The sequence below is a fragment of the Trichoderma reesei genome, assembly GCF_000167675.1.
Source record: "Trichoderma reesei QM6a unplaced genomic scaffold TRIREscaffold_14, whole genome shotgun sequence".
NCBI lineage: Eukaryota > Fungi > Ascomycota > Sordariomycetes > Hypocreales > Hypocreaceae > Trichoderma > Trichoderma reesei.
The window spans coordinates 813058-839769 of NW_006711161.1; the positions used below are offsets into that span (position 1 = coordinate 813058).

At 55.8% G+C, this 26712-nt stretch overlaps 10 protein-coding genes across 10 annotated transcripts; 5 read left to right on the plus strand and 5 right to left on the minus strand.

Moving 5' to 3' along the window:
• Positions 1–58: 58 nt before the first annotated feature.
• TRIREDRAFT_109184 (uncharacterized protein) lies at positions 59–1195 on the minus strand (the record flags this gene model as incomplete). The annotated part of the gene is made up of 1 exon (XM_006966855.1): positions 59–1195. One exon carries the CDS (start codon positions 1193–1195, stop codon positions 59–61), a length of 1137 nt encoding a protein of 378 aa, XP_006966917.1.
• Positions 1196–2131: 936 nt separating this feature from the next.
• On the plus strand, positions 2132–3808 carry TRIREDRAFT_49923 (uncharacterized protein; the record flags this gene model as incomplete). Its single annotated transcript, XM_006966773.1, has 3 exons — positions 2132–2590; positions 2679–3490; positions 3569–3808. The coding sequence occupies 3 exons, from the start codon at positions 2132–2134 to the stop codon at positions 3765–3767; spliced, it is 1470 nt and encodes a 489-aa protein (XP_006966835.1). The 3' UTR covers positions 3768–3808.
• A 391-nt stretch (positions 3809–4199) lies between these two features.
• TRIREDRAFT_109187 (alanine transaminase-like protein) lies at positions 4200–5732 on the minus strand (the record flags this gene model as incomplete). Its single annotated transcript, XM_006966856.1, has 2 exons — positions 4200–5251; positions 5342–5732. The coding sequence occupies 2 exons, from the start codon at positions 5730–5732 to the stop codon at positions 4200–4202; spliced, it is 1443 nt and encodes a 480-aa protein (XP_006966918.1).
• An 879-nt stretch (positions 5733–6611) lies between these two features.
• Positions 6612–7867, plus strand: TRIREDRAFT_124339 (ribosomal protein L33; the record flags this gene model as incomplete). The annotated part of the gene is made up of 5 exons (XM_006966774.1): positions 6612–6792; positions 7171–7292; positions 7371–7560; positions 7626–7742; positions 7821–7867. 5 exons carry the CDS (start codon positions 6612–6614, stop codon positions 7865–7867), a joined length of 657 nt encoding a protein of 218 aa, XP_006966836.1.
• Positions 7868–8252: 385 nt separating this feature from the next.
• TRIREDRAFT_109189 (uncharacterized protein) lies at positions 8253–11847 on the minus strand (the record flags this gene model as incomplete). Its single annotated transcript, XM_006966857.1, has 5 exons — positions 8253–9735; positions 9786–9890; positions 9943–10183; positions 10236–11280; positions 11362–11847. The coding sequence occupies 5 exons, from the start codon at positions 11845–11847 to the stop codon at positions 8253–8255; spliced, it is 3360 nt and encodes a 1119-aa protein (XP_006966919.1).
• Positions 11848–13748: 1901 nt separating this feature from the next.
• On the plus strand, positions 13749–14177 carry TRIREDRAFT_49928 (uncharacterized protein; the record flags this gene model as incomplete). Its single annotated transcript, XM_006966775.1, has 2 exons — positions 13749–13861; positions 13934–14177. A coding segment is annotated over exon 2 (183 nt), but the record flags the coding sequence as incomplete, so codon positions are not given.
• Positions 14178–14411: 234 nt separating this feature from the next.
• Positions 14412–16352, minus strand: TRIREDRAFT_64820 (uncharacterized protein; the record flags this gene model as incomplete). Its single annotated transcript, XM_006966858.1, has 1 exon — positions 14412–16352. One exon carries the CDS (start codon positions 16350–16352, stop codon positions 14412–14414), a length of 1941 nt encoding a protein of 646 aa, XP_006966920.1.
• Positions 16353–17130: 778 nt separating this feature from the next.
• TRIREDRAFT_22783 (uncharacterized protein) lies at positions 17131–21853 on the plus strand (the record flags this gene model as incomplete). The annotated part of the gene is made up of 3 exons (XM_006966655.1): positions 17131–17169; positions 17237–18776; positions 18972–21853. The coding sequence occupies 3 exons, from the start codon at positions 17131–17133 to the stop codon at positions 21851–21853; spliced, it is 4461 nt and encodes a 1486-aa protein (XP_006966717.1).
• A 1078-nt stretch (positions 21854–22931) lies between these two features.
• Positions 22932–24928, plus strand: TRIREDRAFT_79708 (uncharacterized protein; the record flags this gene model as incomplete). Its single annotated transcript, XM_006966776.1, has 2 exons — positions 22932–24104; positions 24172–24928. Exons 1-2 carry the CDS (start codon positions 22984–22986, stop codon positions 24926–24928), a joined length of 1878 nt encoding a protein of 625 aa, XP_006966838.1. The 5' UTR covers positions 22932–22983.
• Positions 24929–25058: 130 nt separating this feature from the next.
• On the minus strand, positions 25059–26481 carry TRIREDRAFT_122774 (uncharacterized protein). Its single transcript, XM_006966859.1, has 3 exons — positions 26278–26481; positions 25385–26196; positions 25059–25295 (listed from the first exon to the last, which is right to left on the minus strand). The coding sequence occupies exons 1-3, from the start codon at positions 26318–26320 to the stop codon at positions 25158–25160; spliced, it is 993 nt and encodes a 330-aa protein (XP_006966921.1). The 5' UTR covers positions 26321–26481; the 3' UTR covers positions 25059–25157.
• Between the last annotated feature and the right edge of the window lie 231 nt (positions 26482–26712).

Genomic DNA, 26712 nt, shown 5'->3' on the forward strand with positions numbered 1-26712 from the left:
CGAGTCCTTCGCCATGACGCTGAAAATAGAAAGCGGTAGACATAGGAAAGAAACAAAATCACTTCCTGCCGCGGAAGCCCCCGTCGATGCCATAGTCTGCAAGGCACAGCCCATGGACAGGAGACATTTCGCCATGACGTAGACCTCGCCTGCGCCTGGCCATCTGCCACAGCACTTCCATGTCCGTCCCAAACGCCGTCGCTCGGGGTAGGACGATGGGATGCGGCGGCCTCGTGATTCTCTGCTCAACCGAAAACTGCTTCCACTTGGCGATGGCGTCGCCCCCAATGAGAGGGTCAACAACTTCAAAGAGGATGGCCTTGGCCTCGGGTGCAGGCAGCACCTCTTCGAAAACCACTGCGCCATGCTGCTCCAGCCGCTGGATAGGCGACAGCGATTGGTATGCTGGGTCGGCCTCCTTCTCTGGGCGGAGAGCAAGTCGAAACGTCTTCTGCAGCCTCCGCTTGTTCCCTCGACCGCTCAACATGACGAGGTCGTAGCTCCTGATGGGGTCGTCGGGGACCTCGACTCGCGTTGCCGCCTGCTGCATCCACTTCACAAACGGATGCATGATCCCCCACCAGACGGCGAGATCCGACAGGAACACGTTGAAGTCGAAGCGGACATAGCGGATGCTGGTCCAGTTGAGCAGTCTCGGATCTCCGCTGTGGATGTAGTCGTGGCTCACATCCTTTGCCTCGAGGATATAGGGCCAGTCCTGGATGCGCGAGGAAGCGTCAATCATTCCCCTGAACCCGGGCCCGTCAAACGCGCTCAGCGACTCTTTCAGAATGAGGAGGTCCAGGGCATTGGTCGGCACTTTTGGCTTCATCCGCAGCGTCTCGGGTTCTGGCACAGGCTTGTCGGGAGGCGCCGTGTCCGCAAAGTGCAGCGTGTCAATGTCAAAGTTGAAGAGGATGCGTGGCGAGGCATCCAGGACAATGGGCCACTCCTCGTAGAACATGTCGAGCTTGTGGTTCAACACACTGCGGGTTTCCAGGTTCTTGTAGTATTTGCCCACGATCTGGCGAGCCTCCGCGTTGACATGCATCGCCACGGGAGGGCGGGCGGTGCTCTTGACGCTCCAGAGGCCTTTGCCAATCCGACAGGGAACCAGGCCGACCAGGCGAGGCTCGATGGTGTCGAGCCATATCTTCTCGCGGAGCTCGTAGGGGAGTTGAGAAAAGTTGACCATGTTGGCGAGAGCCTCGGCGACAAACCGATGAGTGATTGAAGGGGAAATGAGGGAACAAGTTGATGTACACACTTGAGAGTGCGGAGTAACCGTCGTTTATATACACGGAGCTCAAGTGTAACCAGCCCAGCGTCAAAGGAATGCTGCTGCTGGGACTGGGCGGCAAGAAGGGGAGGGGGACAAGGGCCAGGACCAGGATCAAGCCAAAGAGAGGACACCGTCGCGACAGACAGTGTATGTAGCAGCTATCGGCTGCTGTCATGAGGCTGTGGCCAATTGAGGGGCCAGATGGGCTGTGAAGCTGACCGGTGGGCAGGGATGCGGCCGAGGTGAGGCTGAACGGTCAAGACGCCTTGCATGGACGGGGGGGAGAACTAGGTGACGACGCAGACGAGATCGACTGCATACGAAGTGCTCATGTGGAGCATCGCAGGCGGGCGCATGAGGCTGAGCTTGTTGAAGAGGATCGGTATTTCAGAGTGAGAAGTCGAGGTTGCTGTTGGAGGAGGACCGAGCGGTTGCGCAACATCGAACCCCAGGTTTTCTCGGGCTCGCTCTAGGGTAAGTGGCCGGGGTTTCAAGTTGGAATAAAGGCCGGCCATTCCCAGTCGGGGCGGATGAGGTAATACACACAGGTTACAGTGCCTGACGGCGCTGAGCTTCAGTGGTGCGTGTCCTGCTGAAGCCTTGCGCCCAGACCAGCCTCCCGCTAGGCCCCAGGCGCTCTAGTGCCCTGTCCCGCGGCCTTGTCTGGCAAGCTTGAGCACCGCATCCATTTACTGCCCGCCAGAAACACCAAGCAAAGCAGCTCCGTCATCAACCTTTCGCTCTCCCATATCCGATCAATAACTCTCTCTCGATCCTGTGCCCGCGAAACCTCCAACGGCTCGACTCCCATCCGACTTCTCCCCACACCTCGATAGAGCTGCCGTCACCATGGGCGCAGATCCCCAGTACGTCAAGTGGCCTCTGCTGCCGCTGTCCCAGCACGTCTTCACCCTCACAAACGCCTATGCCTCCAAACAGGCCCAGCAGGCCGCCGCCAAGGCCCTGCAAGACGCCATCGCCCAGGACAAGATGGCGCCCTTCTACCGCTACCTGGCCCATCCCATCGAGGGCATCCTCAACGCCGTGGGTGAGAGCGGCTCCTCAGCGCCGGGCAAGCCCCCGAGCCGGAAGTCCAGCCTGGTGGGCATGGTGGCGACCAAGGCGGCCACCGGGGCCGTCAATCTGCCGTGGGACGAGGACCTATACAACAAGCTGAAGGAGGACAACGACGCGGAGCTGGCTGCCTTCCAGAAGGAGGAGGAGGAGGCCGAGGAGAAGGCCGGCGACACAGAGGTCATGGCTGCCAAGGGCAAGCGAGCCGACTTTTGGGCCCGGGTGGGCGACAAGGTGCGATTCTGCCCTCGTATTGCTGATGGATAGCTGCTCTCAAGGAGATGAGGGGGATATGCAGAGCTGACTGTGTGCCGCCGTACAGGACAAGGCAATTGCCGAATTCGAGAGCTTATTCGAAAAGACGGGCATCCTGGGCACCAAGATCGACCTGGTGCTGGCCATAATACGCATGGGGCTCTTTTACGGCGACAAGCCCCTCGTCAAGAAGCAGGTCGAGCGGGCCAAGACGCTCGTCGAGTCGGGCGGCGACTGGGACCGACGGAACCGCCTCAAGGCCTACGAGGGCCTGCACCTCATCACCGTCCGCGCCTACAACACCGCCGCGCCGCTGCTGCTCGACTCCCTCTCGACCTTCACCAGCTACGAGCTCTGCACCTACTCCAACCTCGTCGTCTACTCCGTGCTGGCCGGCTCCGTCTCGCTCAAGCGCGTCGACTTCAAGTCCAAGGTGGTCGACGCCCCCGAGATCAAGGCCATCATGGGCGACGGCGAGGACAAGCTGCTGGCCCTGAGCGGCGCCCTGAGCGCCGGCCCCGGCGCCGAGGACCCCGCCGCGGGCGATAGGCTCCCCAAGGCGGCCACGACGACGGCCGTCAACCTGACGACGCTGGGCTCCAGCACCGACCAGCCCGAGGCCGAGATGGCCATTGACTTTAGCCCGCTCGCCCTGCTCGTCAGCAGCCTGTACAACGGCAACTACAAGACCTTTTTCCAGTCGCTGGCCTCGGTCGAGGAGCAGTTCCTCAACCACGACCGCTACCTGCACGAGCACAAGAGCTGGTTCATCCGCGAGATGCGCCTGCGCGCCTACCAGCAGCTGCTGCAGAGCTACCGCGTCGTCGGGCTCGAGAGCATGGCCAATGACTTTGGCGTCACGGTTGACTTTTTGGACCGGTAAGCTGTTTTTTTTCTTCTCCAAATGCACCTATCCTTACCTTGTTTACATGTTTACTGATGATGATTCTGATGCAGTGACCTCGCCCGATTCATTGCCGCCGGCCGCATCCCCTGCACCATTGACCGCGTCACGGGCAAGGGCGTCATCGAGACGAACCGACCCGACGACAAGAACAAGCAGTACCAGGACGTTGTCCGCCAGGGCGACCAGTTGATTACGAAGCTGCAAAAGTACGGCCAGGCCGTCAGACTAAGGGGAAGCGAGAGGGCGTGAGCGGTTTTGGGGACTAGAGGGACGAAGGAGAAAGAAAGAAAGGGAGGGCAGATTAGCTGAATATAGATTACAACAAACAAGCAAAGAATAAAGAAATCTGCAAAACAACGATCTGGGCTTGATATATATCGTATCGTGTCCTGAAAATCATCATTGTACTGCTGGGTAGGTACCTGGTATCATCTGTCCTTGGATGTATCTTCTATCATTTTCTACAAGTACATCATGTCGGCATCAACACCATGTTCTATTAATCCCGCTTCACTTTGGACCAAGAAAGCCACGCAATGAAGACTATTTCCAAGTTTCGCTAACTTTTTTTTTTCCCTCCCGCAAAAACACCTCTACCCTCTTTGACAAGATGCAAATTTTCCCTTTTCTTTGTTGTTTGTTTTTTTTTTTTAAACGCTGGTACATGAGGCGCACAAGCATCTACCTGTACTTGTCCATAAACTCCTGGTGGAACTTTGTGATCCTGCTGACCCATTCGGTGCCGGGGGCGAGGAACGTGGTGCGGAAGTGCAGCGTGCCCTCCTTCTGGCCGAAGCCGCTGCCGGGGACGACGCAGACGCCCGTGGCCTCGAGCAGCCTCATGCAGTAAAACTCGTCGGGCTTGCGGCCCTCGGCGGCGGCGGCGTCCTTTGCCCTTTGGGGCAGGGTGATGGTGGGGAAGAGGTACATGGAGCCCTGGGGCTCGCCGCACTCGACGCCCTCCATCTGCGCAAAGGCCTTGTGGAGGGCGTTTGCGCGCTCGCGGAGGCCGTTGGCGATGCCGTTGTACTCCTTGTCGTACAGCTCGAACGAGGGGTCGCCGGGCCGGGGCGGGTTGACCATGAGCTCGACCAGGCACTGGCCGATGACGGGGGCGCACAGCATGATGGAGACGAACTTGTAGATGGCGGCCTCGACCTCGGCGTCGAAGCCGACCAGCTCAAAGTAGCCGCCGCGGTGGCCGCACTCGCCCACCATGCCCTTGGAGACGCTGTGCAGCGAGGCCAGCTCGACGTCGTCGTACTTGCCCGGGTTCTCCTGCTGCATCTTGCGCAGGACGCCCTTGAAGCTGTGGAACTGGCCGATGAAGACGTTGGTCTGGTACACCTCGTCGGCCATGATGACGAGCTGCTCCTGGCTGGCAAAGTCGATCACGGCGCGCACGTCGGCCTCGGACAGGGAGGCGCCGGTGGGGTTGCCCGGGTTGATGATGACGATGCAGCGGACGTCGACGCCCTCGGACTTGGCCTTTTCATGCGAGGAGCGGATGGCCTCGAGGTCGGTGCCCCAGGCCTTGTGCTCGTCGAGGTAGTAGGGGACGCAGGTGGCGTTGAGGACGGAGAGGGTGGCGGTGTAGAGCGGGTATTGAGGGATGGGGACGAGGACGCCCGACTTGGGGGACTCGGCGAGGATGTGAAGCAGGGTGTTGACGCCGGACGAGGCGCCTGCTGAGAGGTAGATCTTGGACGGGTCCGCGGGGAAGCCGTCTCTCCCTAAAGGGCACGCATCGTCGTGTCAGTCACTATTCCTTGGGGGAGGAGGGTCACTCTTCAAGAGAAAGAAGGGGCTGTTGTGGTACTCACGCTCGAGGAACTTGGCAATGCTCTCCTTGATGGCATAGACGCCGCTGCTGGCGCTGTAGGCACCCACGGAGCCGCAATGCTTGAGCAGGAACTTGGCTCGCTCAATGACGTCCGTCTTGTAGCCCAGGCCGTTGATCAGCACATCCTCCTTGTCGAGCAGCTGAGGGTTCTCCAGCAAGCTCAGGACCTGGCGGAAGAAGGTGATGGGCTTCTGGTCCAGCTGCTGCGGGTTGCCAATGTTGGCCGAGATGACATGGTCAAAGGGCAGGCCGGCGTCGCCCTTGCTCAGCTGGGCGCGCAGCTCCTCCGACTTGACGGCCAGCTCGCCGCGGACGGCGTATTCGGCGGCGCGGACGTGCGGGTTGATGTTGTTGATGTTGAGCCGGCCCATGTTGTCGGCGGTGGTTGCGAATGCGCGGGACGAGTGGACGAGCCTGGGAGTGTGCCTGAGACTGAGACTGAGACTGAGACGGCGACTGAGATGATTGAGATTGGGTTGGTGGGGTGGTTGAAGCCTTGTCGATGGCGGGGCAGAAAATGCGAGGACGGATCGCCGAAGACCGGCAGCTTCTAGATCTTTTTATGGGTAAGTCTGGCAACGATCTTGACAGGGCTAGAGAGGAGAAGAAAAAAAAAAGAGAGAACAAGGGAAGATCGACTGTGTGCAAGATGAGGAGATGCCACGCAAATGGGGGCAAAGAAAAAAACTATCAAGCAGCACGGACAAGCCAGACCGCTGGGGTGGAGCTTGCAGTCTGCCACAGAAACAGCGTAATAGTAGTACCTATCCAGTAAGGCGCTGCAATCTGGACCCTGGAAAATGCCCAGGCAAGACGCCAAACGGCCGGCCAAGGAAACTGTCGGCTGATGGCCACCTCAGTAGTCTGCAAAGCCACAGCATCGCTGCTCTGGCTCGCTGGGCCTGAAGTCGCCACACCAGATCTGGCATGTCCATGACACGCAGCAACGAGGCACAAGAATCAGCGCATCAGTCGCTTGCTTGCACGCGTCATCTGGTCGGGTTGGTGGCCTTGTTCGGGAGGGTCGCACAGGTCGCCGCAGTAGCAGCATGCGTTGCTCCAGACGCGGCGCTTACAGGAAGCTCCAGGTGTTGCGGAAAGACACAAGAGTGAAGTTTCTCGGCGAATCTTTTAAGCTGGCGATGAGCTGGGGGAGTGTGTTCCTTGGCCGTGTAGTTGTCGTGATCCTTCTCAATGGCTTGTCCGTCCAATGACCACTCGGCGGAACAACACGTAAAAAGCAAGCAAAGATGGAGCGCATGAACGGCAAAGAAGTGACAAACTCGGAGCAACCTACCAGCTATCCGGGACGCGCCCAGCAGCGCTCTCCCAGCCCTCGACATGCTGTCCAGCTATACACGACCACCTGGCGACGAACAGAGACCTATCCTCAAAAGACAACGAGAGAAGAAGTCGCCCCGTTGACGCAAGGTCAGAAGAAAACAATGATAGAAGCACCGATAAAGGACGCGTGTTGTCGGTGGATGGATCTGAATTTGTTGGCTTAGAGAACAACCCTCTTGGCTGGCTGGCTGGCCGGGCCTTTTCCCTACCTACCCTACCTACATGTAGTACGGATAATAATACTTTTTGGCCGCACCCTTTTCCTCAATCTCTGACTACGAGGCTTACCTAGTACAAACCTCCTCCCCTCCGTAATACGGCGGCCGTCCTGTGAGTGACGATGCGGACGTTGTCGGAGGACGCTAAAAACGACATGGTTGGAATACCTAGATAAGAGACAGACAACACCTTGTAATAAGTAGGAGGTAGTAATGGTAAAAGCCCTTGGCGCAAGGCTGGTGGTAGTAAGTAATTTCCTGCCTTTCGCCGGTGAGCGAGATGGACCCCTAGAACAGCGTCTGGCAGCGGGTTTGTGGCAGGGATTAAGGTGCTCGAGTAAGCCGCTATCGGCGCGGCTCCCGCCTAACGTAAGTCCCAGCCATAGGTATTATGCAGGGTTCTCAAAGGGAAAAAAAGATCAGAGTTGTTTGTGTTTGTTGCCCAAGCAAGATTCAACACGGCCACCCCACCAAGGCCTGCTTCGAGTTCCACCCGAGAGTTCGGGCTTCGGCACCACCTTTACCCGGAGGAGCATGCCCGTCGTCAGTTGCTCGGAATTTGCGATTGCAATCGCGAATCGATCGAACGACGTCGTTTTGAGCGCTCGAGGCATCGTCGACACAATGGCTAAGAAAGGTACCCGGCAATCCGACTGCAGTTTTACTTGAAGTGCCAACGGAACGATGCTGACAGTCCCCCAGCAAAGGCAAGATTGATCAACGTCCGGCTCATCTCCATGGCCATGACCGGCTTCTTCTACACCTTCAAGCGGCCCAGGACGGCGCCCATGATGGGCATGCTCAAGTACGACCCGATAGGTATGCATGCATAGCTGCGGTCTCGAATTACCCTTTCCTTACTTTGCGGCATCGATGCTGATTCGACTGCTTCTCTAGTCCGCAAAAAGGTGCTGTTTCTCGAAACCAAGAAACGATCCAAATAGCAACATTACTCGAGCAATAAAAAAAAACGACTGCGCACTTTACGGGCTGGATCGCAACGATAGAGCTTGCAGACCGTCCGATGATTTCGAAAATGTTGTGGCTATCTTATGTACAGTATCAATATGGGCATATATGGAGTTTGGGCAAGGGCTGGCATTGCGCTCGATGCGCTCGCAGGTCACGATACCGGGTCTGTTTGGAATAAAATTCACTCCCAAAACCATGGCCGCATGCCGCCTTTGAATTAAAGCGTGAGACAATGAGAAATCGCAAAGATACAGCAAAATGAGAGCACAGGAAATTGCCATTCTAGGCACACACACATCGCGAACATCTCCAATCAGCTCCGCACAACCAATCCCCCACGCCTCCTTGCCCTCTACACTACTCAGTGCAGCAATTCGTTCTGGCTTTCTTCGAATCTCGATTGTTAGCATCAAAGGCGTCCGAAGCTACTTGGTCGTCATGAGGTGCCTGTCTTTTCTTGCTTGCCAGCTGAACGTCCCGCTCGAAATCGGCCACAGTCGGAAAGCTCCAGTCATGTCGGAGCAACCTCGAGCGAATCTCAGCAACCATGTCCTTCGCCGAAGCAGATGTCGACTTGTTGAGAGAGCCGTTCAAAGATTGGCTAGGCTTGCCATGGTTGGCCTGTGGTCGAGCGGAAGGGCCCTCCAAGTCTCCTGTCTCGTGTGCGCCAGGGAGAGCATGGGTTTTGAGAATCGACCTAAGCTGAGTGATTTCACGGCGGCGCTTTTGCTCCTGCATCACAGTTGGTGGAGGTAATGGGGAGCCCTCACCTGGGTCAGGACTGTGGACAGTGACTTTGCGACTGATGACATCTTCTTTGACCACACATCTTTCCGTCACTTCAGGGGCTTCGATGGATCGTGCCATCGGCATTTTGGTAGCCTCACCCGAGGTCCCGGGCTCCGAGGCGACCGGCTTTGGCATCTTGCCCTCGAGCTCTGCCTGAACCCATTCTCTTTCCGTGGTCAGGTAGCTTGCTGAGGATTGAATAGACCTGCTAATCTCCACGATTCGATCCAGTTTCTTGTCGCAGTTCTCGATTTGTGGAATCCTCTCCTTGATGGCCTTGAGCTGTGTCCGGATTGTGTCCACAACCCCAATGTCTTTGAGCCATTGCTTACGAAGCTCTTCGGTTTCCTGATTCTTCTGTTCAAGCCCCTGGATTTGGCGTCTCAATTGGGCAGCAGCCTCACGCTCGCTTGTCAAGGTCGCTTGTAACTCGCAAGTGTTATGATCGGTCTGAGAGGCGAGCTTCTTCTGCTCATCGAGGTGAGAGGTCAAAACTTTGACAAGATCCTCGTTGCCTTGGAGCAGTTGCAATGTTCTCTCCTTCTCCTGACCAAACCCTTTCTCCAAAGCGGCGCAAAGCTCAGCAGCTGCGCTTTTCACAAATGCCGTTGTTTCCCCTCCGTCGCTAATTGCTCCAGCGACCGTAGACTCAATCTTCTCTGCGAACCCCTCATATGCTTGCAATATCTGGCGTTCCAGGTTGTCCAGTCTGTTCTCCCGAGCCGAAAGCTGCTGTAAAACGTCTTGTAAAAGGTTGCTTGTCTCGCGCTGATTGCTTTGCTCGCTGCCTGCGAGGACGTCGAATTTCTGGCCCATCTCTTCACACAAGCTCTCTGTCTTCTTCAAGCTGTGATCCAGCTTCTGCAGGTAGGCCAACACCTCTTCCACTTGCTGGTGGCCCCCTTCCTTGCTTTCTTTGCAAGTGTCCATCAATTGAACAGCCTCGTCTTTGAAGACGTCGAGACTTCGTCCGATTGATGCCTCCAGCTGCGTCACAACATTTGTCATGTCAAGCTGCCCATGTTCCAACGAGTTGATTGCTGGCGACAATCTACCTTTCTGTCAGTAATAAAAGAATTAGTCGCCATGAAGAACTCTCACCTTTGAATGATGTTATTTTCCGCAGCAGCGAGCTTGAGGTCCAGGTCGTCCCTTGACAGCATGTTTGATACGACTAGGTTGCCGCCGGCGACCAGGGAATCCAGTCTGCTTGAACGTCAGAGAGTTTCCCAACCGCAACATAAGAAATAAGAAGTACTTCAAACTCAGCATCTTCATCAATTGCGTGTTCTGTTGAGCATCCGAGTGGCGTTGCTCGTCTTGTTCCGTCTGATGCGCTATCAGAGCGTCCACTTTGGCCTCCAATGTCCGTACGCGTTGATAAGTCATAGTTTGCTCTTCAGTCTGAGTGTTGACATGATTGGCAAACAGCTTTTCTTGAGCCAGTAGAACTTCCTGGAGGGCTAGCCTTTCTTTGAGCTCCGAAACGGCTTGGTTCTCTGATCATCTCATCAGCCAAGTCCCATGCTAGATGAAAGGCACAACACTCACTCTGTTTGATAGCTTCTTCCATCTGCATGCGGTACTCTTCTAGGCAATTCTTCATCTCATCTCGCTTCTGACGGCTGCTCTCCAAAGCCTTCTCGACGGCGTCAGAATCCAACGTTTTGCGCGCGTTTTCCTTCCGAAGCTCGTCCATCATTTCTTCGTAAAATGCACGGGAGCGGACAAACAGCTCCTGCTGTTCCTTGATGGCTTCGTTGAGCTTGTCTCGGCAAGCTCGATGTCTGTCATCGACAAACTCCCTTTGTTTCATCTCCTCGGATAGTTGCTGCCGAAGAGTTGTGAGTTCCTCGTTGAGGGTTTTGTTGTCTCCTACTACTCGCGCGTCCTCTTCGAGCAGCGTCGTGTAAAGCTTCTCAATCTCGGATAGCTTGGCATCTTTCTGATTCAACAACTCTCGAGCCTTTTCAAGCTCCGACTCCTGTTGGTGGATCTCCTCTTGGAGTCTTTGAGCTTCCCGTCGGGCAGCCGAGGACTCCTCGGCTGATATCTGAACGCATTCGTTCCAATGAATGGCGGCTTGCTCCATTGCCAATAATTTCCTATCAGAATTGGGCGATACGTGCAGATTATGTGCTCGCGACCTCTTCTTGGAAATGTTGCTGCTTGCGATAGAAGAGGACCTGTGTCGAGATGGATGCTCATGGCGTTTGGTAGAGCCGTGGATCATCGGCCTGGTTGTATGGTGTTTGTGGCGATGACGGACTGTTGCAGGGCTGTAGTATGTGGGAAGCTCCAAATCGCCACAGACGCTGGGGGTTGATTGACGCCGAGGGTTTGAGCTCATGTTCTTTGCATGAGGCCGGTGCTGTGACAAGTCGCCGATCTCAGCCGGCTTACGGACAGCTGATCTGTGATTGATAGCCGTGAGCAAACCGCTATGTTGCAATTGTGTTGGCGAAGAAGTGAGCTTTGGCGGAGAAAGCAGCTTGGTCACTTGAGCTGTCTCCCCAGCGTCATTTGGCGAGCAGCTTTGGGGGCATGACAAGTCCGCGGAAACGGTGTCGCTAGAAGGCAAGAAAAACTTGGACTTCTATGTTATGTTAGATCTCAATTTCTTTCATACCAAGCACTGACACATGCCAGAGGCAAACAGCAGAATCAATTGACTTACAAGCTGTTGCTTCTTAGAGTCCACAGCGTCCCCTTTCTGCCGTTGAGTGGTGTCTACCTTGCTTGATTTGCCTGGGAGACAGAGCTCCGGTAAGTCCAAAGGAGAGGCTCTCGCCACTGGCTCGCCACTGTTCTTCTTGACGGATGGACCAGCAGGAGTCTGACATGGCTCTGGAGGTCGAGGATCAAGGGGCTCCTTGAAAAGGCCAGGCCGAGGAATATTGGTAAACTGGCCCGGGCGGTGTGGTGCTCTGGGTGGGAAAGTGAAGCCCTCTGACAGTGAGGCCTCGGAGATCTCATTCTTTTCGTCAAACATACCCTTGGCCCAGTCGTTGGTACCATACTCTTTTGTTGACGGAGAGACGGCATCCGGTGCCCGCGTGAGTATGTCGCCAATGCTCTTCTCCTTGATGGGCCATTTGTTGTCGAGGCTTTCTTTACCGGGTGACAGGCCACTAAGGGCAGGACCAGAGCTAAGAGCCTTCATGGCTGCACTGTGAGGGAAGAGGCCCCTCTGAATGCCTGAATGCGTGAGATATGAGGTGTGTAAGCTGCACCTCTCGTCTTAGTTTGATAGAGGCAGCGGGCGTATGGAAATTGAAGCCATCACCACGCCATAAGGCGATGACCAGGAGAAATTGACAGGACAAAGATTGAGTTTATGGATGACGAGCATTTCTAGTATTTGCAAGGCGGTCAGTGACAGCAAGCGAAGGCACCTTATGTACATGGCAGTATTCATGGAGGAAGGAGGTGATGGTGCTCCTTCCAGCAATACGTCGCGAACACTCGCTCCCAACTTCTAAGTGGAAGCCATTGAGAATTGGAGGCTACACTGGTATAAGAAGGATCTAGAAATGTAATTCTGGTAAAGAGTCTTTTTCCCTTACCCTGGTGTTGAATCACATATAACATCGAAACGACAAGACAAAGCTGGACGGGGAGCATAGATCAGGAGTGCAAAGCCTGAGCTCCAATTCCAGTCCATGCTAGGAGCTGCTCTTTGTACGCTGATACCTTCATGTGTTATCTGTCTCTTGCCCAACTCCTGCTTTTAACAAAAGTACTAAGTGTGATTTCATTGCTATAGTTCCATCTGATTACTTGACTTGCTGGTGTAGCGAACCAGTTTTTTCTGCATGAATACTGCAAATCTGGTGTAGGTACTAAACAGCAAAGTCGGGTCGGTGCCTCTACCCTGAACGAACAAGGAGTGTTGTCGACACCGTCGAGGTAATGCATCTGGACACTGGACTCACTGACGCGGCCATTGCCTTTTTCTTACGGACAAGCCTCATGCTTCAATCCGCGCAGTTGCTGGCGAAATCAATGCAGCATGCCGCAAATTGCCTTGGCCGCTTTGGAGGAATATATCTTGAGACACTGCGCGTAATGGCGTTGAATATCCGCCTCGCAGCCCTTCGTCATGGTTAGAGACGACTCACTCTACTATCCAATCCATTGCACCAGCCTCCCAGAAAACCTCACCTCGAGCCCCTCGCCAGCAGCTTCAAGGAGCTGCTGATGCTAATGGCCGACGGAAATTGATGCATCAAGCTTGCCCCCCTCCACAACCCAAGACGCTCAACGCCCGTCACTAAGATCGTGCCTTTCTCAAATCGCCATAAGCGCGATGCACTAATACGTCTTCCTCCTCCCCCCCCTCCCAAGTCATAAAAATAGGCTCTTCCTAGTCTCGCATCGTCACGGAGCCGTCACAGACAGATTCTGCGGGCGCCGCCGTGATGCTCTCATTGTTTGGTCCGTTTGAGGTGATGCAAAAGACGGCAGCCATGCCTCTTGTACACCTCATTGGCCCAGACCCCTGCATGCGCCGTTGGCGTCGGCGCTTGTATGGCCAGACGAGGCCAATCATGGCGGTGCAACTCCGGCTCTTGGGTCTTATCCAGGCACAAACGAGTCACAAAAGAGAGAAGCCGGGGGACGATGGGCGGCGCAGGGCGGTAACTGAGACTGTACTTGGCCCACGGCCGGCACTTGTATGCAGGCACTTGTCGCAAGGAGAGAGCTGGGGGTGGGAAAAGAGGAGGATTGGGATGATGGAAGAGAGGACATGGCAGAGACGGGCGGTTGTGAATAAGAGTGGGCTATGGCGCAGTATATCTCCGGTCTCACGTCTGATCTTTGGATGTTGTTGTTCTAAATATCCTTTTGCTTGCTGCAACATCTCGAGATATCTCGTATGACATCTTGGTTTCTCAGACGATTCCTCCTGGCTGTGCCCATTACACACTAGACACAAACGCATACCAGTATAGACGACAAAAGATACCGATCGAGACCCTTCACCATGTCGCAGACGTCAGCGTACTTTCCTCTGGCGACGGACGACTCGTGGCAGGGCGCTTCTGGCAGCATCACGGACCAGGACGGGACCGCCGCCGGTGCCGCAGGCGACAGCTCTGCCAATTCCATCACCCTCTCAACCGGAGCTCTGGTTGCCATCATCATTGTGGTTGTGGTGGTCATCTTGATTGGCAGTAAGCATATCTCAAACCCTTGGTACACAGACACACACACATTCCCTCAGAAATGCTGACGCTTCCCCCCAGTATCAACCGCCACTCTCTTCTTCATCGCCAAGAAGCGTGAATGGACCATCAAGGAGACCATGAGAAGGTCGGCCAAGAAGGTCGCCATTGCCCTCACCCCAAGGCGATCCGAGTTCCCCCGTTCTGTCAAGGGCTCAACGCGCTCTAACCGACGAGGGCGAACCAAGCTTGACGACGTGCCGCCAACTCCTCGACTGCGACCTGAAGACGTGGAGAAGGGCCTGGCCCGAAGCGAGAGCAAGCCAGTCGAGCGGAAGTCTGACGACAAATGACGGGGCGTGGAGATGTGTGTGCGTGCGCGATGAATAGGTGTACAGGCGTACAGGTTGGGTCAGCAACGGCTAATGGGCGATTGTGCTTTTGGTTCTTTCTTGTGGATGAAATTATGATTTCGCTCATGGCATTCCCATTGTATATACATATATCCTTTTGCTTCCTTTCCTTTCCCTTTACTTGGTATTTGAATTGATTATGGGTATCACATCCTTCTAAATGTGTTTGAGCTGGCACTCCTCCTGGCCTTGTTGTTGCGCTTCTGTGGAGGGGGAGCGTCCTCCTCTTCTTGCTGCTGGTGGGGCTGCTTCTTCTTCCTCGACTCTGGCACAAAGGTGACTTGTCTCTCTCCACGAACTTCGCCAAACTGAGCTTTGTTGGCGCGTGTAGACTTCTGTTGTCTGGATCCCAGCGCAGAATCCTTGACTTGTCGGCCTTCGTTCTGTGTCGATGAAACCTTCATCACCACGTCATCTTTAGGCTTGGAGATGGGCTCATCCGCATCGCTAGACTCCTCATCAGAGTCCTTGCCTTGGAACTTAGTCGTTCCATGCTTGGCCTCCAGAGCCTGTTGAACCGCTGTGCTCGGGTTGAGAGCCTTGAATTCACCGCTGTTCTCATCCACCAGGAACTCTTCGTCTTCGAACAGCTGGGTGAAACGCTTGTCTCCCAGGATACCGGCGTTGGTGTCAACCTCGTCTCTGTTCTCCTGCTTCTTGAGAAGCTTGTCAACGAGTTTCTGGTTGACCTTGACCTTCTTCGTGCCTCGGATGCGGCTGGCGCGCTCCTTTTCAACCCTCTCCTTGACGCGCTTCTGCCTCTCGTCCTCGAATGCGTAAGGGTTTGTGATGAGCTTGGCCTGCTCGTACAGCTTGGACGCCACAAAGTAACCATGCATATATGGCCGCAGCAGATTCGTCTTGCCAATCAAGTGTGATAGACTGAGCTGCTTGAGCTCTGGCAGGGTCAGGAACTTGTAGTTGTCGTAGGTCTCCGTGCGGACCTCTTCCGCCATCTCTTCCACCATGTTATCCAGGAAAGAGCACCATTTGGGAGCCGGGCCCAGCTGGGGCACGAAGAAAGCGTGCTGCTGCTTGCCTTCGTTTGCTGTCAGCAGCATGCCAGTGTTCTTGCACCAAGCCACGTCGTTGATGTCGACTACGGGCTCAACTGATGTCCACGGGTCGCCCGTCGCCTCGTCCCAGATCTTGATAATGCGCTTGTCGGCCGACAAAACCTTCTTCTCCTGCGAAGACGTCGTCATGTGGATCAGCTTCTTCACGGCGAAGCCATAGCCGTGATCCTTCTTAAGCAGAGGGGTTGGACGACGAAGGTCGTACAGTTGGATCATGCCAGTCGAACTGCCAGTCGCCAGTGACAGACCGGAGAAGTGGAAATCGAGAGCCGTGACGCCACCGTCGTGGCCGGCAAGCAGCGCGACTCGGGACCTTGACCGGGGATCCCAAAACTCCACCGTGCCTATTGATGTACCAAAAGCGAGAAGGTTGTGTGTATCTTCGGCGATGGCAGCGCAGTTTACGCTGCCAACATTGATGCCTCCCTGCAGGCCGCCACCCAGCTCGTCATCTCCCCCGACCTCAATCTGGTACGACTTCATAAATCTTCCAAGTTCGAGGTTCATGCGAAAGACTTCTCCTTTGCCGTCAGCGTCAATGCCAACGGCAGGGACAAGAGCCTCGGTGGAATGCCGGTCATACACCAGATCTCGTCCGTACCGAGGAATGCGCGCTTCATAGTGGCAGCCCATGGGGGTGTGGAATTCGAGTTTTCGGTCGTTTTGGAGGTGTAGGGATTTTGAGTAGTCGGTGGAGAGCAGGACAAAGGTCTCGTTGAGCGAGGTCGTGTGTCTCGCGAATGACAGGGAGAGCTGAGGAAGATTGTGCACATGGAGCTGGGGCTTGTACGTGCCCGTGCTCATGACCCATTCGCCATCCTCACTGATGCGGATGCACTGACTGGCCTCTTCGAACTCGAAGTCCTGAAGCAGCTCCACGCGGTTCTGGTACTCGACATCGTTCTTCAGACTGCGCTTCCGGCGGCGAGCCAGCCAGTCTGGGAGAGGGCGCGCTGTGGAAGCGCCCGAGATTGTGTAGACGGGGACTGTCCCCGGGTTGGAGAGCTTCATGGCAAGAAGAAGTGACTGCCGATGTCAGTTCAGCTTCTCGTTGGGATATTGGCCGAGAAAATGTCTGCAGTCGCAAATGTAGGTTGCTAGAGACGAAGTTTCATGGCGGGCGATTTTGCGTCTAACAAAAAAAATCAAGGTGAAGAAAAAACTGGCCCCACCTCGGTGGACGGTGAGCAGCTGCTCGGGGCGCCGGTACGTACCACAACGGCCTTTGTCTTGGTTCGCCTCACCGAGCAGCAGCAGCCAATCGCCTGCAACGCGCTGGATCCAGCACGCCCCGGACTCCCTGGACACCTTCCCAGCCCTGTCGCTTTTGCTCCAGTCCGCGATGCGGTGCATCTCCAAGCCTTCCACTTGAATCTTATCTCCTCCTTCTGCTGGCCTGAGGCTGCGCATGCTGGCAATCCGAGGCATGTCGCTGACGCGGTCGTAGAGTCTCTCTCTGCCTTTTCTCTCATCATTCTGTGCTTCGGACGCCTCGTGACTCGACAACCGGCCCTTTTGAGCATCGCGCGCCTGCCGAGGCGACGCTCCCCGACCAGCTCCCCGACCAGAGACGACCCTCGTTGAGATGGAGCCCGGGCAGAACGGAGCCTCAGAATTGCTTCTCCTCCTCACAACTGCTTCGTGAACCCGGTCATCGCCCTCTTCCTCTCCGGCCCTCGGTTCGGCCGTTTGCGCGATAGAGCTTGGGACGCCGTGGCTCCGTTGTCGACGACAGCCAACTGCGCTGTCACCGGCTGCCACGAGCCCGATTCACACATAAGCAGTCGATATGGATACTGGAGAATATGAAACTAATACACTGTTGATTGTGAGTCTGGCACCTGTCTTTGATGGCTTTCACCTCCCCTCCTCCTCGGCTGACCCTGGAGTTCCAGAACAATGTCTCGTCGATCGCTTATCGTCTGTACGAACCGGCGTCCAATCTGTCGCAAACCTTCGCTTCGACTGCTCTCGACATCGAAAACTCGCTAAGGGAAAGGGGCTACGTCGTTCTATACGATGCGACGAAAAGGGGGCTGTGGCACTTTCAATTTCTTCCCAAGGAGGCGAGGTTGGATGATTTGGGCGACGGCCTCGAGCTGCCGCCCGATGTGACCGGACAAGGCCTTGCTGTAAAGGAACATGGTGTCATAGAGCCTCCGATAATACAAAAGCCTCGTTCTCAAGCGCCCCAGTCCAGCCTCACACCCACGAGCCTCTTGTCGACGTCGTCCCCTCTAGAGCAAGCCCACCGCCCGACCCTCTCTTCGCCACTGCAAACCACCGCGCCCGCCTCGCAAGACCTGGACCCAAAGGCCGAAGCCAAGCTCAAGGCGACGACAGCTCAGAGGGCATTGTACGAGAAATTGATCGCGTCCGTCTTGTCGACGTTATCCACCTCGTTCTGTCGCCGAACCGGGGCAATCCCTCTAAACTACCGAACTGTCTTGCTCGCTCCAACCGCATACAATGCGCAGCCGCATGCAGTTGCCGTGGGCAGGCCGCAGATACTGGGCACTTTCAGGGTGTACCTGACAACGACGGGAGCAATGATGATCAGTCTGGCCCTTACGAAATGCCGGGGGATTCTGTCACTGGACGATGCTGTTCCCTCGGGTCTGGCCCCTCCGGGCTACTCTGTTCTTGCGGCTCCTTTCGGCATCATGACTGCTGCCCAGAGCTCGGTCCCTGGTGGTGACGGCTCGATGAGCTTGGCACAGACACCCATGACGCAGTTCTTCAACTTCCGTGGCGGAGTCGATGGACAAGAGTCCGTTTGGAAACAAGCCTGCCTACGGTTTCTGAATTTCCGGGGCATAACTGCCTCAACGCTGGAAGGCTGCCTGTGGGTGAATCTCTTCGTCCCCAAGCCAAAGAACCCTGACAGCAGGGGTGATCAGCGGTTGTCAAGCGCAAACTCTTCATTCACGCTGCCATGGCCCAGACGTCTCTGTTTCCGCAAAAAGAACGTCGACGCATCCTCGACTAGCCGTGTCGTGGACGCCGTGTTGAGCGGTCATGAGGAGAGTCACGATCCTTTGGGCAATGCTAGGGGATGGTATGCCGCCGTTACGGAAAGGGAAGAAAAGGCGAAACGGGCCATGGAGCGAGCAGCCACTCTTCTCAAGGAGCAGAATCAGAATCCAGAGTCGAGAACGCCCAAGCCGAGTGGCTTGTCGCCTGTAGCTCTACAGCGCCCCAATACGGCAACAGCTGGCATCATGTATCCAACGCCGCCAGACGGGGTTCACCAAGCGAATGGCGTAACCCCGTCCATCGACGGCACGCTTTCCAGCCCCGGAAACCCATTATCGGCACCAATGGTTACAGAGGCAGATGCCATTGTGCAGCATGAGCCATCCAACGGCGACAGCCTTGACCAGCCCCTGGAGTTCGCAGAGTCCAAGAGACAGCGGAGCGATAGTAACATCCTTGGTGATACTGATCAGATCTTCGGGGGAGATATAGGGGGAGATATATTTGACGACAATGACATTACCGAAGCCGACTTCAACTTCTTTGACGAGAAGCCAGACGACGTGGATGCCGACCTTCCCATGGCCGGCATGCCTGGCTCCGATATGATACTCCCTCCACCACCCCAAACTGCTGAAGGGGGTGTTATACTAGGCGATAGTGCGCCACTTCTCCCGGTGCAAATGGCCGCGTCGCTGCCTCACCACCCTTCCGCTCCTCTCCCAGCTCCAATTGCGGCTCAAGCTGCTTCTCCTGCTCTTGCGCCGATATCTTCTGCGCTCCCGCCGCCGCCACATGCCGCGCTTCCTCCCCCTCCACTACCTCCCCCTCAAGACAGGGTCGTGTTTGCAAAACCAGAACTGAAGCATGCCAGAAGCCAGAATGACGACCAAGCCCGTCGAAGCCGTGGAGATGTGCGTGTAACGCCTGCAAAACGCGAGTCCAGCCCCTTTGACCCTTACGCGGTGTTCAAGCGTGTGAGGGCATCCCTCAATTCTAAGGGGTCCTCTCAGCCTTCGTTAAGGAAGGCCAAGGTCTTTGAGAGCCTCGACTTTGACCCAGCATTGCCCTTGATCAACAAAAAGTATGAGCAGGGGGGGTTTTTCGACCCGAACACTCTGTCAAGGGTGGAAAAGATGGAGAAGGCGAGCTCAGATCTTCGGACCGTGCCCGAGACTGACTATCTCAAGCGGCATGGCAAAGTTAACAGGAGGCCGCGGGAGCGACCAATGACTCGAAGTGCCATGAGCAAGCCATACTCCGCACTAGAGCTGCATGGGTCGACCGGTAGCCCAATGAAACTGGATGCATCATTATCCGAAGGCGAGGAGAGCAGCGTGGAATCGGACCAGGATGACTCCAGCTACACATCGGACGAGGCCGGCTCACCGCACAAAGCCAGTATCAGGCTGATCAACGGTGACGACGATATACTCTCCCAAATCACCTCGCTGAGAGATGGTGACATTGAAGAGCCTGATCACCAGCTGGCTATGGAGTTGCCACGGCTCTCCAAGTCTGACACGTCTGGAGCACCGCTGTCCTCGTTGTTCTCTGATCCAGAACCCCTGGCGTTGGACATGGCCTTGAGTGACGACGACATGATTCAGATTGCGCAGATTGTGACGGAACAAGCAGCAACGGGGGGGCTGGATATCTTCAGAGCATCGGACTTTGAGCCATCTACCCTCTCAGCCAGCCAGAAGCGTCAGGAACTATCAAGTTACGGCCGCGACGCCTTTCATACGCTGGAAGAGGTCGTTGCACAATTCTTCGAAGACACGATGCCGATGCGTCTGAAGGGCTTGTTGGATATTCAGGACGTACCGCTCTTGAGCCAGTTTCAACCGCGGCCGATGCAGGGCCGAGACGGAAACTCCGAGGCCATGAGGCCAAGCAACCTGTACCAGATTCCGAGCCCGCACTTAGAGGTGCAAAGGGCAGACATGAAACTGTCTGTTCTGCCGTCTGCAGTTTCCTTTTGGGAGAGCCTGGGTCTTTCTCCGTCTTCCGGCAGCAAGAACATCAACGCGTTTTGTGTGTTTCCCGGATGGCCTGGAATGGGAGACAATGTCCTGACCTTTCTGGATCGCATCAAGAGTGTTTACGAGTTCTTGAAACTGGGCACATTTGATGTCATGCCCCTTGGTGCGGATTTGGAACCAGGACTCTTGCCATATGAGGTTGATCGGATCACCACGTCTCCAGATGCCACCGTGACGGGGCATGGCTCGGCCATGATCGAAAGCTTGGAAGCGCTGCGCGGGTTGTTCACCAGCCTGTCCATTACCGAGACGAACTTTGTCATCTACTTTGTCTACTCGCCGGACAATCCCGGAACCATTATCGAGTCTTGCACAGCTTTCCAGCGGTTTTTCGAAACCTACCAGAAGATTCTGGCAACTCGAAAGGAGCCTCCGCAGAACGAGCTCGTTTTGCAGCTGGTATCAGCAGATCTGCTCTCTTCGCCTACAGCCTTTGTTGTCACTCCGACCCCTGACCTCATCAGACTCTGCATCGAGACGTATGATCGTTGCACTCTCTTTGGGGGCCCAATGCCGGCCCCGGCGATCAGGCTTGAGCAGCTCCTACCGCGCATCATCGACTTCAAGCTGACGACGAACCCTTCAGCGTCCCTCATTCGCGAGAATTCGTGCATTCATGTAGCATATGCGCAAAGCGTCGACGAGCGATGGATTACGGCCGCGTGGACAGACGACAGGGGAAACCAACAAGCGACGGCGTCTTACTGCTTGGCGAGAAAGGGGAAGCCACCATCTCGAAATATGAACGACATCGCCCATGAGATATGGGAGACTACTCTCGAACTGATATCCGCCTGGAAAGTTCTGTGGAGGGTTATCATAACGAAATGCGGGCCCATGCCACAGCACGAGATGGACTTTTGGGTTGACCTCGCACGCACCGAGATCAACGCCAAGGTCACGGTAGCTTTGCTAACGGTTGATACGAACCCATCACTCCAGCTTTTGCCGCCGGTGGTGAGGCTTCCACCCCCCTCGGCTGCTCTCCATACGCCAGTCTCCACGCCGCAGCCGAGCGTGCTCTCCCCCGAGCAGATTGCCACTCCCGCAACTCCCGCCCGAGAAGCCAACGTGGCGACGGCGGCTACACCCTCTGGCGATGGCGGCGCCTCAAATACAAGCACTGCCGACGCGGATGCGGACGCCATCTTGGTCGACGTAACGGATCAGACGTGGGGAGCCATTGCAGGCCACCGGCTTAGCAACTCCACGAGCATTTTGGAAGTGCAGCCCGCCTTGATCAGCGGCTATCTGATCAAGCGGACGGGGATCAGAGTGGAAGATGCCCCCGTCGCTATGGAGGTCAACCTGGTCTATACGGAAGCAACGCCACGCGTGCACGAACCCCTCTTTCGAGAGATGTTGGGATACTTCAGAGGACTGGGCACTCTGGCTCGGGCGCGTGGAGTGGTGGACAGGGAGGGCGACGTGCGGCCCTGGCATGTTGCGGCTGCTGAGAAGGCTGCGCGTGCGTTGTATCTGTTGATGTAGAAAAGGGGGTTTTCGCGTCTGCGGAACGGAGACGGGGGAGAATGAGGGGGAGAAGGCTCGATTTTTTTTTCCCTTTGTTTTGCTCTTGGCTTTTCTTATTGATACCTTTTGTAACGAGGCATATTGGAGACTACAACTTTCGAGGCGTTTTTTTTTTTTTTCTTCTTTTTTCCCTGTTTTGACGGCGTTGGAAATGGGCTCGTCGGGAGCTGGTGGTGGTCCATTTCTTGACATTGGGATGATAGAGCTGGGGCGGGAGAGACTGAGGGTTGACGACTCTGCATATGCATATTGATAAGAGACGATGTTACGGACTGTAGATGGGTAGATTCAACATTTGGTGCATCAGACGGAGTGGTGGCTGGGGTGGAGTGATGCCGATTCTGAGCGTGAGTGAAGCTTCTATAACGGAGGAGGATGAGAGAGTTGTCAAAGAAGGAGTACCACAACTTTACCCTCACACCGCATGAGTTTCGAAGAAGAATCAAATATTATCCCGTATATATATTTTTCGAAGCCCAAGTACGATGTTTACAACAGTCATTATACGGATAGCAGCTTGAGTATTAACATGTGCAGAATCCATCATTTGGGTTGTTGCAGGATTCATCAGGAGTTCAGGTTAGGCAGTCTTGTATACAGGTAGGTATTGTGACCTGCTACCTGTACTTACTAAGATGACCCGCTAGGCGCATACATACAACTGAAAGAGCTTTCCTTCTCATTCATACGCGAGTGACTAAGAAAAAATAATCTTCCCTTCTCCTTCACTCGTCGTCCCTGTTCACCTTCTATTGTGATTGATTTTGCGTCAGGCAGGGAGAAAAAGAGGAGCCTGGAGTGAGTCAGGATCTTTCTGGTTTCGCCACGTCCTGGATAGATTTGCCTTGCGTCACACTTGGTGCTGAGTCTAGTAAGTTTTAGTGGATGAATCATCGTCGTGCAGGCAGAAATGCGGCGAAGTTTTGATGCTGATGGTGAACGAGCTTCGTCAAGCATAGAATAGATAAGATCACCTCCATACTTGCATGACAGGATCGTATTGAGATCCACGACTCTTTTTTTGTTTCTTTGCAATCGCGCAATCATAGACTTCTGTTTGTCCTTGTCTTGGAGGAGGGACTATCACGATGAACAGGCCCTCGCTGGCAAACCTGCCCGACGACCTCATCCTCGACATTGTCCAGCATCTCGACACAGCCCGCGACGTGGCTCATCTGGGGAGCACCTCGCGGCACGCCCATGAGGTCATCAACCAGAGCGGATGGCGGAGCTTCGTGAGGGCAAAGTTCCCCTCCATTGACGCCCCCACGGGGCTGCTGATGGGTGGTGGATGGAACGCCGTGGCAGACCGCCTGACGTATCTGGATCGGTGCTGGGATACCCGTGGCTTCCACCTGACGGTCTACGGGGAGAAGGCGCCGGCACGGCCCAAGAGGAGGGACTTTGCGAGGAACAGGCAGTCGGTCAACTTCCACTCCGTCATTGATGCCGCGACGCTGGTGTCGACGCAGGAGGAGTTGCTGGCGTACGGAGCCGGAGAGAATCTGGTCATTGGACGAAGAGGCGTGAGTGGCAAGGGCCGAAGCCGCTGGAGCAAGCTGGGAGGCCGCGAGACGGGGTATGCGGCCGGGACGGGAGACGTGACGGCGATCAGCATCATTGAGCGGCAGGAGGCCCCAGAGGTGGTTGTTGGAAGGGCTGATGGAGATGTTCAACTGCTGTCCGTCGGAGATGAGACGCTGTTGAAGGCGTCTCAGAGCTTTGCTTCTATACACGACACCGCCGATCCAGCAAAGGCTCCCCTGACACGAAGGTCTCCCGGGCAGAGAGCCATCTCTTGGACCGAGTGGCAGCCCGAGGCCAAGCTGCTGGCAAGTTGCAGAAGCTCCGTCCTGACGCTGTACAATCTTTCTGACACCGAGGAAGCGACGCTGAAACCGGTGCTATTCTATGACGTGTCCAAGGACAGCTCTGCGGACGAGGTCTCGCTGCTACGCAGCGTCAAATTCATGGGCCAGGACGTGGTTGCCTGCGGAATTGGTGGCAGCAGCGAGCCCTTGCGATGGGCCCAGATTCGACCTACAGGGATTGAGTTCACCAATGCAGCCAAGAATATCAGGTTGAGCGCGGAGGGGTCCTTTGCAGACTCAGGGCGACTGGCCGAGAAGACGACGGTGCGAGCCATTCAGCCAGTTTCACGGATGAACCAGAACCTGCTGCTCAGCGCCTGGGACGACGGAAGCCACAGGTAAGACGACAACAGCTCAAACGTTGGGAGGCTGTTATAAGTAGCTAACACAACATGTTGATGCCAGGATTTCTGATTTGCGAACCCCCTCGGACCACGACGTTCTGTATCGCGATGGCTTCCAGCCGTACCAAGGCAGCAGCTCACTGCTCGTATACGGATCCGAACGTTTCGTGGCTGGCAACAACTGTAGCCCCGACCTTCGCTTCTTTGATTTCCGTTTCCCAAAGGCGTATCACCACACCAGCGCCCTGCCTTGCAGCGCGGACGCGCCTTTCCCCGGACGGCCCTATCAGTACGGTGCCGTCAACGACCTGGATGGGCTTCAGCTGGACCCGGTCGACAAGTGCGACTCGGCGTCTGGCCGGGCATGCACATGGCACCACCTCTCACGGCAAGACAGCTGGCGGCCGGACGCGGTCATGCACATTTACTCCTCCTCCATGGACCGAGTTCACTGCCTAGCCAAAGCGTCAGACCTGTCGACGTCCTTCTACTGCGGCGTCAGAGGAGCTCTGGTGGAGGCGACGCATGCCCTGGCCGAGGACGTGGACGCGGTTGCTTCTAGCCGGTCCGCCCCGGAGGGATGGCAGGCCAGCGATCCAGAGGGGCGAGCCTCGCTGATTGAGACGGGGGTGGGCCGCCGGGATGGAGATTCGCAGCTGGATGAGCAGACGCAGACGAGGATGCCGGAGCTGTACTATTACGAACGGTGGACGATTCCAGAGACGGAGGGCCTGGAAGGGGGAGGAGAGACGGCAAGGAAGAGGGAGACGGGTCGGCGTTTGGATCCGGCGCTGGTGGCCAGCCGAAGGAGCAGGTGAGAGATATCACTTGTGTGTCACGATTTACGACTTGGATGAGATTTTGTTAGACTTCGAAATGCATAGAGGAAAAAAAGAAGGGAATGATGAATAATATAGAGCACACAAGGCGTTTATATGGAATATAGATCCTCTGTCCAAGCTTGCTATATCCGCAAAAAGAAAAGGTGCAAGTTGTACATGCATTAATCGTCAACCTCCATATCGACTCATCCCGCTCAATTCACGCTCACAGCTTCGTGTCCGACACAATCAAGGACACCTTCTCCCGCAATACCGTCTCGGCCTCCTTTTCAATACGAGCCACCAGCTCCGCACACGTTGGGATATCGTGGATCAGTCCCATGACCTGACCCGTCGTCCAAACCTATCATCCATAAAATGTTAACAGTGTCACGTCCAAAAAAGAACCCCCCCCCCTAGGAAAAAGACGACGGAAAAGAACGTGATACTCACCCCATGCTCCGGATCACCATTGATAAAGACCTCCTTGCCCCTCTTCCCACTCACATACGGCGCCACCTCCTTGAAATCCCCCGTCTTGCTCTCCCTCTCAATCTTGAGCGCCTCCTCGGTGACCTTATTCTTGTACAGCCGCGTCGTGTTGGTCCAGCGCCTCAGCAGCAGCGCGGTATCCGTCTCCTGGCCCCTGACAATGGCCTCCTTGATGTTGCGGTGCACGGGCGCCTCCTGGGTGCACACGAAGCGCGTGCCCATGTTGATGCCGCACGCGCCGAGCACCAGCGCCGCCGCGAGCCCCTGGCCGTCAGCAAAGCCTCCCGACGCGATGAACGGCGTGTTGAGCGTCTGCCGCGCTCGGCCCAGCAAGATGAAGTTTGTAATGTCGCTCTCGCCCACGTGGCCCGCGCACTCGAAGCCGTCAATGCTTAGAAAATCAACGCCCAGCTTGACCGCGCTCTGCGCGTGCCGTATCGTGGTGCACTTGTGCAGCACCGTGATGCCCGCCTGCTTGAGCTGGCGGATCACGGGGCCCGGGGAGTTGCCCGCCGTCTCGACGATCTTGACGCCCTCGTCGATGATGGCCTGCGCGTAGGCCGGGTAGTCCGGAGGCAGCAGGGACGGGAGAAGCGTCAGGTTGACGCCAAAGGGCTTGTCGGTCAGGGTGCGGCAGCGGCGGATCTCGGCGCGCAGGGCGTCGGGGCTGGGCGAGATGAGGGCGGTGATGATGCCCAGGCCGCCGGCGTTGGACACGGCCGAGGCGAGGTCTGCGGTGCCGACGTGCATGAGGCCGCCCTGGATGACGGGGACTGGATGTTTGTCAGCGGCGTTGAGGGCAAAGGAAGGAGATGTATACTGGAGGGGAGGGGGTTTGGTAGGTAGATACATACCGCGGATGCCTAGACGGCGAGTGAGTTCTGTGTTGAAGGGCATCGTGGGACGTGTTGTGTGGTGTCTTGTCTCGTCTTGTCTGTCTAGTCGAACCTCGGTGATGGTGATGGGATTCTCTACCCTCGGACTCTATCTAATGAAGATGACAATAGGAGAGATCGCCGTCTTTCTTATTCTAGAATAACCGCACTGATATATAAGACAAAAAAAAAAAGAGTGCAAGAGCTACGAAACAAGCATCAGCACGAACCCATCATCGTCTTAAAGAAGAGTTAAGAAGCACTCCCCGAAAGCGAACTGTGGCACGACATTGTTATCCGCTATGCCGAGGCACGTCTCGACGTTCCGGCTGACGTGACCCCAGAGATCTCACTTTAGCGGGCTGCGTCTCCCCACTGAAGGGAGGTCCCTAGCAATTGAAGCTCGGCCCCCGC

Excerpts from the sequence above, each read along its gene's own strand:
- TRIREDRAFT_122774 (XM_006966859.1), bottom strand. The coding sequence starts at position 26,320 with ATGCCCTTCAACACAGAACTCACTCGCCGTCTAGGCATCCGCG. Across the intron at positions 26,197-26,277 it reads TCGCCGTCTAGGCATCCGCG|TCCCCGTCATCCAGGGCGGC; the intron begins GTATGTATCTAC and ends ACAAACATCCAG. Across the intron at positions 25,296-25,384 it reads ATGGTGATCCGGAGCATGGG|GTTTGGACGACGGGTCAGGT; the intron begins GTGAGTATCACG and ends TATGGATGATAG.